Source organism: Mchenga conophoros, linkage group LG7 (assembly GCF_057382185.1).
Source record: "Mchenga conophoros isolate Kocher_MC1m ecotype Shallow Benthic linkage group LG7, M_conophoros_male_GT1.1, whole genome shotgun sequence".
NCBI classification, from domain to species: domain Eukaryota; kingdom Metazoa; phylum Chordata; class Actinopteri; order Cichliformes; family Cichlidae; genus Mchenga; species Mchenga conophoros.
Window position 1 is genome coordinate 23,487,736 of NC_140532.1, and position 18,565 is coordinate 23,506,300.

An 18,565-nucleotide genomic window follows, 5' to 3' on the forward strand; every position below is an offset into this window, starting at 1 on the left:
TTTTCCACAACCATCTTGAGGATTTATAGAGAAATAGACTGAAAAAGAGAAAATATTCAATGAGCAGCAGTTCTCTGGTGAAAATGCCCTTTTGATGCCAGAGGTCAGAGGAGAACGTGTGACAGGATATGTAAGAGTGGATGCATCCTGTTTTGTATCAATGGTTGGGGGGTATTTTCCAAGTGCCCCCTTAGTACCAACTGAGCATAATTTAAATCCCACAGGCTAACACAGTACTGTTGCTGACCACATCGCTTTATAACCACAGCATACCCATTTTCTAATGGTTGCTGTTACCAGAATAAGCTTAGATCGTCTCAAAATATCTTTCTGAACAAAACACTGTTCTGCATAGTTCACTGTACTCAAATGGCCTCCACAGTCACCAGATCTCAATCCAATACTTCTCAATCTGTTTTAGTCAAGACAGGCTGCATATGAAGTGCTTAAAAAAATGTTTAAATCAGTTTCAGCTGCTTTGGTGTTAATGAAATTAACAACAACACGTGCACTAGTATATATATATATATATATATATATATATATATAACACCCAGCGCGCCCCTGCGGGCGGTTTATCCTTCAAGCTCGGGTCCTCTACCAGAGGCCTGGGAGCTTGAGGGTCCTGCGCAGTATCTTAGCTGTTCCCAGGACTGCGCTCTTCTGGACAGAGATCTCCGATGTTGTTCCCGGGATCTGCTGGAGCCACTCGCCTAGCTTGGGAGTCACCGCACCTAGTGCTCCGATTACCACGGGGACCACCGTAACCTTCACCCTCCACATCCTCTCGAGCTCTTCTCTGAGCCCTTGGTATTTCTCCAGCTTCTCGTGTTCCTTCTTCCTGATATTGCTGTCATTCGGAACTGCTACATCGATCACTACGGCCGTCTTCTTCTGTTTGTCTACCACCACTATGTCCGGTTGGTTAGCCACCACCATTTTGTCCGTCTGTATCTGGAAGTCCCACAGGATCTTAGCTCAGTCATTCTCCACCACCCTTGGGGGCATCTCCCATTTTGACCTCGGGACTTCCAGGTTATACTCGGCACAGATGTTCCTGTACACTATGCCGGCCACTTGGTTATGGCGTTCCATGTATGCCTTGCCTGCTAGCATCTTGCACCCTGCTGTTATGTGCTGGATTGTCTCTGGGGCATCTTTACACAGCCTACACCTGGGGTCTTGCCTGGTGTGATAGACCCCAGCCTCTATGGATCTTGTCCTCAGAGCTTGTTCTTGTGCTGCCATGATTAGTGCCTCTGTGCTGTCTTTCAGTCCAGCTTTGTCCAGCCACTGGTAGGATTTCTGGATATCAGCCACCTCCTCTATCTGCCGGTGGTACATACCGTGCAGAGGCCTGTCCTTCCATGATGGTTCCTCGTCTCCCTCCTCTTTCTTGGGTTTCTGCTGCCTGAGGTATTCACTGAGCACTCGGTCAGTTGGGGCCATCTTCCCAATGTATTCTTGGATGTTCGTTGTCTCATCCTGGACTGTGGTGCTGACACTCACCAGTCCTCGGCCCCCTTCCTTCTGCTTAGCGTACAGCCTCAGGGTGCTGGACTTGGGGTGAAACCCTCCATGCATGGTAAGGAGCTTTCTTGTCTTTATGTCAGTGGCTTCTATCTCCTCCTTTGGCCAGCCTATTACCCCAGCAGGGTACCTGATCACGGGCAGGGCGTACGTGTTGATGGCCCGGATCTTGTTCTTACCATTCAGCTGACTCCTCAGGACTTGCCTGACCCTCTGCAGGTACTTGGTGGTTGCAGCTTTTCTAGCGGCCTCTTCATGGTTCCCATTCGCCTGCGGGATCCCCAAGTACTTGTAACTGTCCTCTATGTCTGCAATGTTGCCTTCTGGTAGTTCAATCCCCTCAGTTCTGACTACCTTCCCTCTCTTTGTTACCATCCGACTACACTTCTCCAGTCCGAACGACATTCCAATGTCATTGCTGTATAGCCTGGTAGTGTGGATCAGTGAATCGATGTCTCGTTCACTCTTGGCATACAGCTTGATGTCATCCATGTACAGGAGGTGGCTGACAACTGCTCCGTTCCGTAGTCGGTATCCGTAGCCAGTCTTGTTAATGATCTCACTGAGGGGGTTCAGGCCTATGCAGAACAGCAGTGGGGACAGAGCATCTCCTTGGTAGATCCCACACTTGATGGTGACTTGTGCTATGGGCTTGGAGTTGGCCTCTAGTGTTGTACGCCACATCCCCATTGAGTTCCTGATGAAGGCTCTTAGGGTCCCATTGATCTTGTACAATTCTAGGCATTCCAGTATCCAGCTGTGGGGCATTGAGTCATAGGCCTTCTTGTAATCAATCCAGGCAGTGCACAGGTGGGTCAGTCTGGTCTTGCAGTCTCGGCTGATTGTTCTGTCTACCAGTAGCTGGTGTTTTGCGCCTCTGGTATTCTTGCCAATTCCTTTCTGTGTCCCGATGAACAGGCACATGGGTCAATACATGAGCGGGATATATATATATATATATATATATATATATATATATATATATATATATATATATATATATATATATATATATATATATACATATACACATATACATATATATATATATACACATATACATATATACATACATATACACATATACATATATACATATATATATACATATACACATATACATATATATATATATACACATATACATATATACATATATATATACATATACATATATACATATATATATATATACATATACATATATACATATATATACACATATACATATACATACATATACATATACATATATATACATATACATATACACACATATACATATATATATACACACACATATACATATATATATACACACACATATACATATATATATACACATATATATATATATGTGTGTTAAAATTATAAATATATATTTTAACACAAAAGTACAGTTTTTAAATTTAACCCTAACCCTTGTGCGTGTTGTTTTTTAGCTCGTCATATTGCAGCCACAGAAATTCTTTTGTCCATGAAACCATAAAGCTGCACTTTCTTTTTGCCTTATAGTCTGATTTGTCATAACTTCTCTGTTTTGTGGTAAGCTTTTCTTTGGCTGTCACTTCTTCACCCTGACCTGTCTTATTTGGCTCAGCAGAACTAAAATATATATCTGTCTGTGAAGGTTCTCAATCATCCAGGTCATCGTAGTGAAATATATATCCTGCCGCACTCACATAAGCTCAGCGATTCTCTGCGCGATCAACCTCTCACATGTTTAAGCTGCGGGAGATTTCACTTGTCATGTTTGCATAGTAAGCTAACAATTAATAAGACGATGTCAGAGGAATTGGTGCACAAATTATCATCACTCACAGATCAGTGCTGTCGCTCTCTATACACAGTTCGCGCGATTGCAAAGTGAAAGCAAAAAAACAAGCGCAAATTCAAACACGATTTCAATATGTCACATATTGACAGTGGCTCACCCAATGACATAATTACCCAGCTACATTTCTGAAAGAATGCAAAAGCATTGACATATATTTTTCCTTCCTACAATAGCCCGACAGGCAGGGCAGAGATAGCCCCGGGACGTCGGGCTAGCGATATTGCGAGCCCTGTATCTGATTGAGGAATCACTCATCTTTGGAAAAGAGAGTTTATTACAGAGAAATGTCTCTTTCCAAAATAAAAGCTATACTATCCGCTTCTTCTGGGCTATATTCTCAGCAGCATATTAAACATATCAGGTCTCCATAAGGAGAATCCTGTGCTAACAGCTGTCTAAATGACTCGGCTAAAGTTTGTAGCATGCATGCTTGTTGTTTTTGTCTTTGCACTAGGATGATGTCGGTGTAAATGTGCAGTCATATTCGTTGTGTTCCCACTAGTGCTTTCAGGTTAATCTCGTTGAAATAACCTTAACGCCACAACACGGCAAATCTCCGTTAACAAGCTACCCTATACAGAGGGGCTAGACGGCCAACACGTTAACGAGCTAACTGCGCTAACACACTAGCTCCCACCCATGTAATTGAGCATTGCATGGCACATCCAACATACTGTTTTACTTTAGTCCATGACTCGCTTACCTTCAGGGTCATACGTCACATGAAAACCAAAATAATTCCAAACGCCAGATCTGAATGAGGGTGGGAAAGGTTCAATTTGCCATATTGCAAGGAGAGCTTAACTTCTGTCTCGCTAGCTTGCCCTGCGCTCTTCCTTCTGATGATGCTGTCTGTGTCGAACGCTCAGTGGATCTGCACTCGACAGTGCAGCCTAGGCGGAGTAGTCGAACGCAGATTCACTGAGCGCTCAACACAGACGGTATCGTTAGAAGGAAAGTTGATAAAATAAATTACTAATTTTGTATTGTTCGATACATATGCGTACCGAACCGAAAGCACCGAAAGCACTGTATCGAACGGTTCAATATCGATACGAGTATCGTTGCACCCCATATATATATATATATATATATACATATATATATACATACATATATATATATACATATATATATATACATACATATATATATATACACATATATATATATATATTGTTAAGGTTCAAAATATTGGGGATGGAGACAAGAGAAAAAACCACAATAACAACACTGGTCCGGCCGGGTTGAGTCAAACGATGATTTAATGATCACACACGTGGGAGATGGACACTGATGCAGACAGCCTCAAAATCTCAAAATGGTGGAGCATTGCTCAAACTTTTATAACCTCTGGTGCCTTCACCTTATCATAAAAAGCCTAAACATTCACATGCTCTCTCTCACACAGCGCCTAAGCTACGACCTTGGCTCCCTGTTTATCTGCTCCTGCTGAAATGGGGCAGAAAACTCCAGCACACTCTGTTCTCTTCTACTCAGACAAATTAGACAATAACCTTCTGCGAACAGTATTTCTTATAACTCAGCAATATAATGCATCATAAAACAATATCATTCATTCACAACAAGTCAGCAATTTAATGTAATGCAAATCAGTTTAACTAATGCAATAGTTATCAGCTTCTTCTAATTCAGGAGAATAATGCAAACTAAAACTACATAATAATTCACAATCTTTAATTAGGGGTATAACATGGCATAAAATAATATCATAATTTTACAATTCCCCCTGATGAGGTCATTAGAATAATGACCTCACAAACACCCTGTAGCCCAGTGTGGCCGGGTTCATCTTTTCTCACTCCTGAGGTCCTTTGTCCCCCTGACGGGCAAACCATATGTAAGATGACCTCTGTGTTTGCGCAAGTCAGGTGCAAGACAAACTATTACTACAAGGATAGCAGGTCCAGATGACACTCCCCTGTTCTCCCACAGCTTTATTTGGTGTTCCCTTATACCATTCAGACGTAGACTAGAACCTCTGTCCGAAGAGCTCTTAACCTTTATTTTATTGCTGCAGCTACCAGTGTCGTCCAGTTGGGTGATCCTCTGCTCTTAATTCTTCAACCTTAGGGGTTAGACAACCCTTCAGTCGTAGCACAGACCAGGGGATTATTCTGTCTCGATTTCAAACAACGATCTGTGTATTCTCCAGAAAAAGGAACAGGAAGGTGTCCCCTTTTTGCCCAAAAGCCTCTCGAACTTCGTTGGTCTGGTGTTCCCGGATTTCCGCCAACCCCTTCATGGTTATTGCTGTGTTTATGGGATCCATCCTTTTGTGGTGACTAGCTGGAGCCCAAACGCCATGACCCTTGGACCCAGTTGATGTCTCGGCAGTCACTGTGTCTGACTCTGCTACGGAGGATCCTCGCATCTCTGTGACCTCGTCTGGTGTCTGTTCCTTTCTCTGTAAGAGACAGAAAACCAAAACACCTCTCTTCCTAACCCTAATAATCTAATGTTGTTACCTACTGACCTTCTAGTGATTCAGAATTGGTCTAAACATTCAGAATGTCCCAGGGACTTATTCTAATCATATCTTATGTGTGTGTAAGCATGTTTGCATTTAGCCCTCCGCACTCAAGGCATTTCTTACACTTTATCAGTCCGGACAGTCACGCCGAACGAAGCTTCTGACCTTCAAAAGGCCAAGTGCCAACTCGTTATAAGCACATTTGCAAGGTGTGTCTGAAAATTATTAAAACCCCTCTTTTTAACAAAAGACAAAAAATTAACAAATCTTCTAAACGCTATTCAGTTCATTTCAATGAGTAATGATTAAACATGAAAGTGATAGTTTATGCTTTTTCACTGATTCTCTAAAAGGTCCGTCTTCTCGGACCGCTATTAGCTTAAGCTTTACCATTCCTAAATTATTAAAGACACAAATGAAGTTATAAAATGTTCAAATAATCCTGGTTTGATGTTAAAGCTCAACCATCCCCCCCTTTTTTGACAATATACATATATAATGTATGTATGTATGTATGTATGTATGTATGTATGTATGTGTGTATATATATATATATATATATATATATATATACACACATACATACATACATACATACATACATACATTATATATATATATATATATAAAACCCTGAACACACGTGACAGCCGTGAAAGGGTCTGGAGAAGCCATGGAGAGCATTATGCTGCCTGTAACATCGTTCAGCATGATTGGTTTGGTGGTGGTTCAGTGATGGTCAGGGGAGGCATATCTCCGGAGGGATGCACAGACCTCTACAGGCAAGGCAGCGGCACCCTGACTGCCTGCCATGGATGAAATCCTACGCTAGTACAGTGGGTCCTGGGTTCCTCCTGGTGCACAACAAGGCCTGGCCTCATGTGTCTAGAGCAGGGGTGTCAAACTCAAATACACAGTGGGCCAAAATTCAAAACTGGAACAAAGTCGCGGGCTTACATTAATATTTATTGAAAAAAAAAAAAATTCCTCCAGATATAAGAATGAATCTTTTCTTATGGACTCAAACAAGTTTTGCAAATTTGGTATGGCTTCGCGGGCCAAATGTAATTAGCCAGAGTTTGACACCTATGGTCTAGAGTATGCAGGCAGTTCCTGGAGGATGAAGGAACTGATACCATTGACTGTCCCCCACACTTGCCTGACTTAAATCCAATAGAACATATCTGAGACATTATGCTTTAGTCCATCATTTTTCATTTTTATTTTTTGGTGTTTTTGAATTTAGCCGCCGGTAGGCTGATCATTTTCATTTCTACCAAACTGTTACCCACTCTATGTCAGTATAGCTATCCAGCATAATATTTCTTTCCTTTGTGATCTGATGTCTTTACAAAGTGTTACTTTAATTTTGTTTAGCAGTAAATATTTTTAACAAGAATAAAAGAGCTATACATCTCCCAGCCCCATCATATATTCTTAACATGTACCCTTTAAAAAAAACACTAACGCACACATATAAATACTTACACCTCAAACAAAGTGGAACACACAGTGCATATCTACATGACTAAATGTATTCAAACAATCCAGAGTGTCTGACACAAACCATTAACCAACTTAAAGTACAATACACTACCTGCACAAGCACTTTGCATCTACACACAAACTCACACCCAGAATCCCTCCTTGACCTTAACTATAACCTCCCACAGCTTGTGAGCAGCATGCGGCCATGCTGACAGGCCAACAAGTGAACAAACAAAAGAGCCATTCCATATTTCATGAGCTACCAGAGGAAAATACAATGATGATGTGTGAGGCTTGAACACAATAGGAAAAAAATGCACTGCAGTCTTGCTTTGATAGTTTGTCTATTAATGCCATTTCTCTGTTCATTTTCATACACCACGGCTGGAGATGCATACAGCATGTATGTACAGTATGTGTGTGGATAACAGAGCATGTACATGTTATACCATTAGCTATAATAAGCAGCTTGATTTTGTCAGATTCCTAATTCATAAGAAAATCTGTCAGTGTCAATATGCCTCATGAACCAACTAGGACAACTTTCACACTGTTGCACAGGCTTCATAGCCAATAATGCAAATAAGCCTAACTGCCAATTGTCCACCAGCTATTTTACTAAGCTGAAATAACTTTACGTAAAACAAGTGTTCAATAAAACTCAGCCTTGTGAAAATTTTGGAAACTGTTCTTTTGTTCATTGAGCTACTGATTAAATTTGTTTGAGGGACATACGTACTAGCTATATTTTATATTTTCCTTGTGTTGTTTTGTGTATTTTCTACCAGATACTGTGGTACCACACCATTTTTAAAAAGCCACGTGCATTTAAAAATGCATAAATATAAAGAGAGCACAATTAAGTGAAAGAAAAAGGGACCAGAACCAGATCAAATCTGGCCCTCCTCGTATTCGGAGAGTGGTAGTCTGAGTCCGAACCATCAGTTTTACAGCCTCGTACTGACAAAGATAAAACCGCATTTAAGTAAAGTGGCTAAGCCGAGATGTGTAAATGTCTGTTTTTGACTTACAGCAATAGAAATGGAGAAGTGAAAAGACTGACTGAGAAAAAAAGGACTGAGCTCTCTTTTTTCTAGAAACATCTTAGGCTGTTCATCTGGGTACTTTTTTTAAACTTCATTAAATGCAAATGTTTCAACATGTACTTTTAATTCTTTGCACTAAAACAAAGGCAAAACTTCAGAGGTGTTTTCAATCGGTCATTCTGCAGCGGTTTTACTGGTCAGCCCACTAGAGAGCCAATCGAGCTGTGTGCGGTTGACAAAATGAAATGATTCGACACCCTGATTTAATGGCTTTGTCCTCTGCCTACACTCGACCTCTCCGTCAAGTTTTGTTAAATTTAGCTTGGTGGTTTTCTCTAATCTTGCTGACAGGGAGTCAGATGAAAGAGGGGCACTCTGAAAGTGCAGATCTCCACTAGAGCCAATACCCAGCCAGCACAACGTTAAAGAAAAATGATCCAGAGCCACATCGTATCGGCTTCTTTCTGTGGCCGTAGTAGTTTGATGAAACTCAGCCTGGTACAAAGAAACAAACCTGACACAAGGCTCTCAGTGAAAACACAGCCTCAGCAGGGATAAATGCGATGATTTAAATGTTTGGGGTTTTTTATATTTAGTTTCACAATTTTTAATCTTTAAAGAGATGATCTGCTTTAGCCATGTGATTCATGCTTCGCAATCACAGTTATTCATCAGCTTCTTTTCTACCAACAGACTAGCAATGCCTACTCATAGTCAGTCACATGCGCACAAGCACAGCCTTTGGATTAAACTTATTAAATGGTTTATTGTGGTCCACCCGCACCAATGCAGTGTGCCAATGCAGATCAGTCCACCACCACCACAACTCACTCCTCTGAGGTCAGCTTTTTCCCACTGGTAATTTATTATTACATATTGTAAATGGTAAATGGACTGATTCTTATATAGCGCTTTTCTACTCTCAAAACGGACTACTCAAAGCGCTCTATACAACACACCACATTCACCCAGTCACACCCATTATCACAAGCACTACCTCTATACTGAGTGCTTTCTAACTACACTCACACACATTCATACGGAGAGCAACTTGGGGTTAGTATCTTGCCCAAGGATACTTGGCATGCAGACTGGAGGAGCTTGGGCTCAAACCTCCAACCTCCCGATCAGTACCGGTAGGTGACCTGCTCTACCTCCTGAGCTACAGCCAGCCCAGGAGTATGTATTTATAAAAGATTTGTAGAAGGTTTAGTGTGATCTCTAAAGTCAGCGAGTCAAAACTACAGCATGGCCTCAAAGTGTTGCCATAAAGTGAGCCGATGTTTTTAGATCAAAACTCTGGACTAAAAAAATATTAATGTATTCGTCAAATTTGTGTGTTGCCTGTTGTGACACAAACTCACACACCAGGAAATATTCTGAATTTTAATGAGCGTACAAATTATGTCTGCAAAGAGTGCAAAATTACATGCAGGAAAGGTGGGAGGGGGAAAGAACAGGAGGGGGTCTTGAGGGAAGGTGTCGGTTGTTTTCTGATGTGGCAGATGGAAAAATCAGCTCCTTTAGCATAACAACTTCTATGTGAGCGGCAAGAAACTCTGCACTGACCCAGAGATACCCGCCCAGTGCTTAAGGCAGTCAATTAAAATTGTATGATCAACTGTGTAAAACGATGCACTTAGGTCTAAAAGGATTAGGACCGAGCAATCTTCTGCATCTGCTGTTAAAAGGAGGTCATTTGTTACTCTCATAAGGGCTTTTATGCACACCACACAGAACTTCACATTTAGAAAAATAAGGCTGGGGCTTAAAAAAAAAAAAAAGGCAGATGTGGTATGTTGACGCTCTTAAAATATCTCTATGACAAACTTGTCTTTTTAGTAGAACCCAAGATGAAATAACCAACAACAAGCGAATCATAGACATCAAAAAATGTGTGATTCACCGTGGCCATCTGGCCCTATTTTGTCACAAAGCAATGAACAAATGGGATGAGTTCAAAATGAAAACGCTGGTGAAAAAGTGGCACGAAAACTTGTCTTTTATTTAGAAGAGAGAAGACGTACATCTCCCTCAGCGCAAGCCATGAATATTTCAGTCCTAACTCAACTTCGCCTCACACAGAGCAGCACCCGTGTCTGCGCAACACACGCTAGTACACAATAACAAACACACGCGCGCACACATTAGCACGGATAAGTCAGCTGTTAACTTACAGGTCAAAGCGTAGATTCTGTCTCTCCTCGAAGAAATAGTCAAGGATGAACTTGCGGACAAAGTCGGGGTTGAGGGTGTTGTCGATGACTTCTGTCCTACCAAACTAGAAGGGAAATGACAGAGGTGATATTTTATTACTGGGAGCAATAAGGGGGCGGGACACACTGACATTGACAACTGACAATCTGAATCATACAGCATATAAGCACACCAGCTTCATGTCAGACACTTTTTCATGAAACTAGGCTAATTATAGTAATATTTAAATTTCCCCTTCAGCACATACACAACATGTGCCACTCCTTTAAAAACTGCTTTCTTGTTCATTCATTTATTCACCAGGAACTCTAACTTGGTCACATGAGATATTGTGTGTGCTATTTGACTTGGGATAAGAAGACGTTTTGTGAATGGAATCATATTAGTGTTTCCCGAAACTGTGCCTTTCTCCTTAACTGTCACGGGAATATCTCCATGCAATGATGGAGCACAGCAACATAACCTTACTCATATTTATAGTCTCATCTTATAGTAGCAAAGACAATTTTATGACCCATGCACAAGTAATTCAGTCGTCGCAGACTGAACGTCGACCCGACATGTAGTTACATTTCTCGAGAAGTGCATCTCAAGTTATGTGGAAAGTTACAGCATAGATTTATTGCATTAGTCCAAATCAGGCCATGGTCTCACTGACACCTGAAAGATGGCCTGTAAAGATCTCTAGCCCACATAGCACTCGCTAAGCTAGTTTAATTACACAAATGGATAAATATGGATGCGCACCAAATGACAGCAACATAATTAAACATTTTCATGCTTTCCAAAAAGAAATGTCTGCACATAACTGTTAAGATTCTATCATTAACACAAGAAAGCACAAGAACAGAGTGAGCTTGGTTAAATTTGGTCAATTCAAACTAACACAAATGTCCCAAAAACACCATTACTAGCAATTGTTTCATCATTCAACAAATGGCCCACAGGCAAACTTGAAAAAAAAAGGATTTAAACGGCTTTAGCGTGACTCACTGAAAAGCTGCACTGCTGCCATTTATACACAATGCCTTCACAATCCCACCGCTGTACTCACCTCTCTCCATTCCTTGTTGGCTATTCCTTGAGTGTACAGGACACAAACTGTTGAATTAGAAGCAGGGAGGGGAAAAGAGACAGGAGACAGTCAGATTGACTGAAGGGTATTTAACACTGAACAAAACAATGCTAAGATGTCAGCTGAGAGCTAGTCCGCCCCTCTGGACCCCAGCATGAGAGGAAAACTCCCTAATTAAATGTCACTCGAACTTTTGCCTTGTAGCATGGTGATATTTCAGAGAGGAGAAGAGGAAGGAGGGAAGAGGAGGATGAGGATGATGGTGCTGGGAGTGGTGAGTGTTTGAATTAGGGCTGAACGATATATCGCATTTGCGATAATATCGCGACATGATCAAGTGCAATTTTCTAACCGCAAAGGCTGCGATTATACTCTGGACATGTCCAAATTCATGGGCTGCATCCTCCTGAGGCCGCATTTGTAGACCGATTACGTCACAGCGACGTGCCGAAGGCTGTCCAAATTACTACCATATCCCAGAATTCATAGCGCGGCCCAGCCAAACTCCAGTTTCCAGCAATGGCGGCCGCTACTAAGTTTTAAAATTACTCATACTAATCTTTCTGGGTCACAAAATAAACTTTTAACATATTTTCAGGCGAGAAAGTAGTTGTGTAAACATCAAATATCTGCTCGGTTTATCAAGATATCCCATATTTGCAAAAGTGCTTCGACGTTTTCAGAGGCGTCTGCTACCCACCAGCTCGACAGCTAGCCGGGAGCTCGAGGGTTACTGATGCGGCCGAGAACGGCACAACTCCCGGCACATCATTTTCAGATCACCGCGGAGTTTCGCTGCTCGGGTTAAACGTAATATATAAGTCACTTAGACAACCTAAAAATGTTATTGTTGGGCTTTTTTCAGTGTTTTGTTTGTTCGTGAGTAAATCGGTTTGGCTGAGATTAAAGTTATTAGATTAGATAAAATAAAACTTTATTAATCCCCCGGGTGGGTTCCTCCTTGGTTTTCACACAGCTGACTAAACGTCAAACAGAAAACTTATTAAACAGAAGTATGAGACAGTCGAGAATTTACGCCAGTGTCTGGTTATATTTTAGATAGCAAGAAGCAGACGGCCGAGTTTATTAAACTCCACCGAGACAGCGGTGACGCTAATCAGAACTAGACCGTCCAATTTCACGCCTTTAAACTTTAAAGGCGTGTTTGTGTGTGTGTTTATACAATTGCTATTATGTTTGCACTTTATGTCTAATGTTACTGACTGCAGAGATCAGTAAGATGTGTGTATTTTTTATTTATTCGTTTTATTTATTTAATATTATTTTTTAATTTAATGACTGTCTAGTAGTTCACAGATGTCGAAAAACTGAGTGTGGTAAAGCCACTGATTTTGTTTATGTATATTTCTGCAATCTGCACATTGTACTGACTTTCATTTTAATGTTTACACCAGGGTTCCTTGCCAGCACTTTATGCTCAGATGTTTGTAAGCTAAAAATAAACTATTGTGTATGTTCAAATATACTGTTGTGATTGAAGAAGTTAAATAAAAATGTCAGTCATCAATTCATGCATCACCTCATGTCATCATAACAGAGGTCTGTCTTCCAGGAAAGAACAGTTTAAAATTAATGTAATATAGTATTGGCCATACTATATGATGTATTGCTTGTCTTTGTTTAATAATACAGAAGACAAAGACCTTAAAAAATAATCCCATATCGCATCGCAATATTGGGGCAAAAAATTGCAATTAGATTATTTTCCATAATCGTTCAGCCCTAGTTTGAATGCAGGAAAGTCCTCCTTTTGACATTTGAGGATCTTCATCCAAAGGAGTCTTGAGTGTGTTTTGATGAGTGACCACTTGTGGGAAGAGAGCGAGGCAATCGTGTAGCAATAACATGACATATCATTTGGATTCGAGCAGCCAATACTGTACTTACACCCACCTGTCATCTACCAGCGCATAAAAACTCTGAGCTCACACACTTGTAAATTTGTTTGAAGAGTGAATAGTTGAATGGTGGAATACTAATGCTGACAAAGCACTTAAGTTATGGATACGTTTTCAATTCCAACAGCAAAGCTATGAAACTGAAAATGAGGTCATACCTCAGCAACTGCTTTGTGTACTGACATGGTGATGAGGTTGACCAAGTAAAGGAGCATTACCACAGAATTTTAAAAATGCAGACTGTATATAAAAAGTTGGATGTTGTGTCCGGGTCTGAAAAATGAAGCCGATGTGAAAGTGCCGTTAACTGGCATTCCTGCTAACGGCCAGCAGGGGGAAGCTTCACTGTTTGGTTGGTTGCACAGAAGTCGTTAAACCACCCTCAGTTGCTTTTTGACGTCAGTTAATGCTTTTCTAATGATGAAAGCTCAATCGCTACTTAAAACTCTTAAAAACATCACTTTGAAAATATAATGTATTTTCTCCATTAGGTTCAAAGAGAACAACGAAACAGTTTATGCATTAAGGTAGGCCTAGCTCCTGACAAGTCTCCAATTGGTATGTCACAAAACCAACACCAACACAGAATATTTTATTTAATCTATTTTATTTTATTTGATATGCCTTCAGCTGACACACAACTCCACACAGTACTGCTGCAGACAGGCGGGGACACAGCCCCTCCCCTCACTAGCAGCTGAACACAAACAGCAGCGCAACAAACTCGGCAAAGCATGTTAAGGACTGATGCCCCAGTTTTTATAAGAAATTCGTTGAGGGCCACTACAGCTCCCGTTTTACTGTTAGTGGTTTAACTATTAGCAATATTATATACTGGCTAACGGCTAATAATTAAACAAAAACATTAATGCTAGAGAAAGATGGAGTTCAGCCCAACTGCAATATTAACATGAAGTCTCTATTTAACAAGATAACATGATTATTTGTGTCTAAAAAAGTTTTTCTTGACTCTGACAAAAGTCAACCAACAACTAGATAGAAACAGTGGCACTCTACATTAACGGCTCTATGTTATCAAGAATGAAAATGAGTTAAGTCACCAGAAGCTCAGGAAACAAACAGGATTCGCACAGACCAGTATTATTGTAATCCTCATTTTTTTTTAAATATGCCTCTTTCTTTCTTTCATCTTTTTTCCCCACATGGAAAATGATAGGGAGTATGCAGTCGGCCCTCTGATCACTGCTTACAGCTACATTTCCTCTTCTCATTTCATGTGCTGAGTCAGGTCTCTCTTGCAAATGAGAACTTGGTCTCAGTGAGTTTACCTACCTAAGTAAAGCATATATCAGCTATATAAACTCTGTAAGAGGTTCACTTGCACCAACAGCTCTTAAATTCAAAGGTTCATAATACAGATAAGATGAAATACAGTAAAATAAACAGTTATTTGTATATAATGAAGGTATACATATTTATTAATTTGCAGTTTCTGATACTTTCTTGATATCATCAAGCATTAAGGGTGAAGATGGAAATAAATACGTCTGAGGCTGCTATTTATAAAAGCTTAAAAACAGAAAGGTCCTCTCAGGAAAAAAATAACAGAAAAAAACCGCAATCAGACAGACCAGAGACTTATTTTTGTGACATCTGATTATTAAAGGAACACCTTCCACTGAGACGGCTTGCGTTATAATTAACTATAGCATTAATTAATTGTAAATTTATGCCTAAGTGAATGCATTAGCTGTCATCAACTGATGATATCACATGACTAGTGCAATCATGTATTCATTAGCATTCGTGGCCGTTAGTGAAAATCTTTGTTTTGTTAGCTTCAAATGAAGATTTAGAAATCTTCCTGCAACATCAGGTTAGGTTGATTTGCTGATAAAGTCCCACCCACCACAAAACTGACATTTAATCGTTTAGAATAGACCTGGAGTCGAGTCAAGATCAAGATAAGCTATTAATAATGTTTTGTACATTTTATGGGTTTATTTTCCCCACCTCACAAATTTCACACTGAATTTGAGTACAAACTTAAAAAAAACATGTCCTAATTTATTCCCGCCTCCTGTGTGGCTGCAGAAGTGTTCAAACTTGCTGTGTTTTGGCAGTCTGTCAGTCTGGAGTCTGTATAAGTTGCATAGTGTACAGAGTGCAGTGCGCTAGGGCTCAGCTGGTTGAATATACTGTCATCCTTTAATCTTGCTATGAAGGACCGGATGACACATGGTCTCCATGTGAATGTGCAGAGAAAAAAAAGCCATTGATCATACACCCGTACACAATACGTCCTCACCATCAGTACTTTTAACTCTTCCTTAATTAAGGGGGGGAAGAGATTGACAAAGGCACCACAAATGCGACTTTTTTTAACGTAAACAGTTTGATAATGTTCCCGTCTTCTTAATGGGCTTTTCCCAATTGTCGAAACAGTGTGATCAAAGCACATCCACCCACCGCGGGAACAATTGCTAAAACACAAACACACATAAAAGCACACAAGCATGCACCAAAGAGAAACACTGGACCGTTGTTCAGTTTTATGAGCTAATATGAATATGGTACGTGAGCTTGCCCGAGGCCCTGGATGTGTGCGCTTTTGTGTGTGCATGTGAGTGTGAGCGTGGCTCTGCCGATGCGGTCTAATGCTGTGTGACTGGGGCCAGTGCTGTCAGCAGAGCAGAGACATGGACGCAGCACAAGTGCCTCCTTGCATAAACGCAGGGATGCTCATCCTCCTTTCTCACTATCTGACATTTAAAGGTCCAATCCGCAATTCTGGAAGCTCATCAATTATGGGTTCACACACCACCAACCAAGGAGAAATGCTAGTGCTTGCTGTGCAGTGCTCAGGTGCTAAAGTGCTAATATTTAGGAAATTCAGCTAAAGAAACGAAGGATAAACAAACCACGGATGATCAGAAGTTAAAAAATGATTTTAACTTTTAAGATTTCATGTAAATGTGGAGGTTTTTTTTTTTTCAATCGTGGTTATTTTTAGCGGGCTGTTAACAGGCATGAGTGTCACAGTTTGCTGGTGAAAACAAAGTAGGAATGACAGATGAAAACAACAAGGAAATGCATTACAATCCCTAAGCCTGTCTGAGCACATGTGTCTGTCTATGAGAGGATCTGTACACAGTGTTTAGGACAAACAAAGCTATTGAGTTTCTCAGATATTGTTTAGAATCACATATTGTCAATTCTTTCCATTATGGGCCATCACAACAATCATCAACAAGTCATTGCCATCTGCATTTGATGATTTGTAAATGTCATTAAATGCATATTTGTTAATCCAACTGTCAGTCAAAGCAGAAATGCCTTAAATCATACTCTGCTTGTGTATTTGATTTTAAAATTAGACATCATTTAAAAAACAAACGTTATATTTAAGGAGACTTGGAACTAGTGAATGAGACCATCAAGCTTCGACTGAGATCAAGGGAACCAAACTGGTCTGTTCCTTGGACTTCTGTGCAATCTGACTTCTTTTTGAAAACAGAGGTGTCACCTCTAGCTAGCCGTTACAAAGAATCCAAATTTAAGGTGCTTCCTCTTTGGATTCACTTTTCACAGCAACAACCCCATTCGTCCCCTATCAAGGATGTCACAATACAAGAATTTCAAACTTGATACCAGTGCCAGTTGATACAGAGGAAAATTGATACTGATATCAATTGATAGAAAAAATAAAAAAGTAAGAGAAATCTTTTTTTTTTTTAATTTTTTAGAGCAAGATTGGAACAATAGCCAAGCAGCCGTGACTAAGGAAAGTATGAAGTAGGTTCCAGGGTCCTTCTGTGCCACAAACGATTATGCTTGTGGTTAATATTTACATTTTAACCACCTGGCTTAATCGTCTCTTATGTTTTCCTGCCATTATTTTCATATTGACTTAACATAAAACATTCACCGCTGCTGGTACTGCAGCTTGATGCAGATTCTGCATGCCGGTGGGCCACGATACTGGGTTGTGCTGGGGGTTGCCGACTGGTATCTAACCCTGTGGTCTCTAACCCTATGTAGACAAGCTTATTGAAGGGTCAAACCAGCATTTGCTCATATCTTCCTTTTGTTTGTTTTCCCCAAATTTTACAGGAATTGCTTTGATTTTCTTGATATAACAATAGTTTTAGCCCCCCCACCAAACTTCAAAATAGGAAGATGCAATTGTACCAACATTGCTCGTCTTCTCTAAATAACAAAAATGCACTGCAGTACTTATTTAAGAAAACCAAGCCTGTTTTTCCCCCAATTAAAAATTCTATAGGTACATCTGAAGATGATGCCTGTATTCCTGCTATTCGTTAATATTATAAATGCACCATAGAAGGACTCTGGGTTCAAATGTGACAGTGTATGAGATATGAAGAACAAATACCACCAACGTTAATTTCCATTTTTGAAGCAGCGTGTCTGTTTGGTTATCTTGTTTTCACTGGTGTTGATGTGACAGTTCATTTCAATCAGTAACAGAAAAGAATGAAGTTCTGATAGAGAGCCTGTGTGTTAACAGTTTGCCTAAACATAAAACCCTTCTTTGAAATGAGAAGTCCATTTATTAAATTTTTTTTTAATAAATGGACTTCTCATCCTGCTCTTAATGTCCGTCTACTGAGGCAAATTGCTGTTGGATTGCACACTGGGCCTTTAAAAACCACTGGACCAGTTGCCAAATTGAACCCCTGCTATCAAGTGAGTGAGGAGTGTGTATGTGTGCCGTTTAATCTGTAGGAGGGAAGCGGCTGGTTTGTGTGTGAAGATGATCTGGTTCCCCTCACTCACACTGGGAGCAGAGAACAGTGACGAATACGACCCCTGACATATGCAAATGTCTACTGATTCACACAGGCGAGGCAGAGTGTGTGTGTCCATGTGTAGTGCATGCAAGCTGTGTTTGCACAGTACCAAATCTGCCTGCATGTGGTGGATGTTTGTCTGCGGTTGTGTCTGTTTGCCTGTAGAATTTAAAATCCACCTGTA

The 18,565-nt window shown here is 40.4% G+C and overlaps 1 protein-coding gene across 3 annotated transcripts in view; it reads right to left on the minus strand.

Annotated features, from left to right (window-relative positions):
* The window catches only part of LOC146570144 (copine-8-like), a 115,301-nt gene that overhangs the window by 71,899 nt on the left and 24,837 nt on the right, over nt 1-18,565 (minus strand). For all 3 annotated transcript variants that reach the window (XM_085282980.1, XM_085282981.1, XM_085282982.1), the window contains exons 3-4: nt 11,667-11,713; nt 10,573-10,676 (exon numbers count right to left, since the gene is read on the minus strand). In XM_085282980.1, the coding sequence (XP_085139106.1) occupies nt 10,573-10,676; nt 11,667-11,713 (151 nt within the window). The remainder of the gene's footprint in view (nt 1-10,572; nt 10,677-11,666; nt 11,714-18,565) is intronic.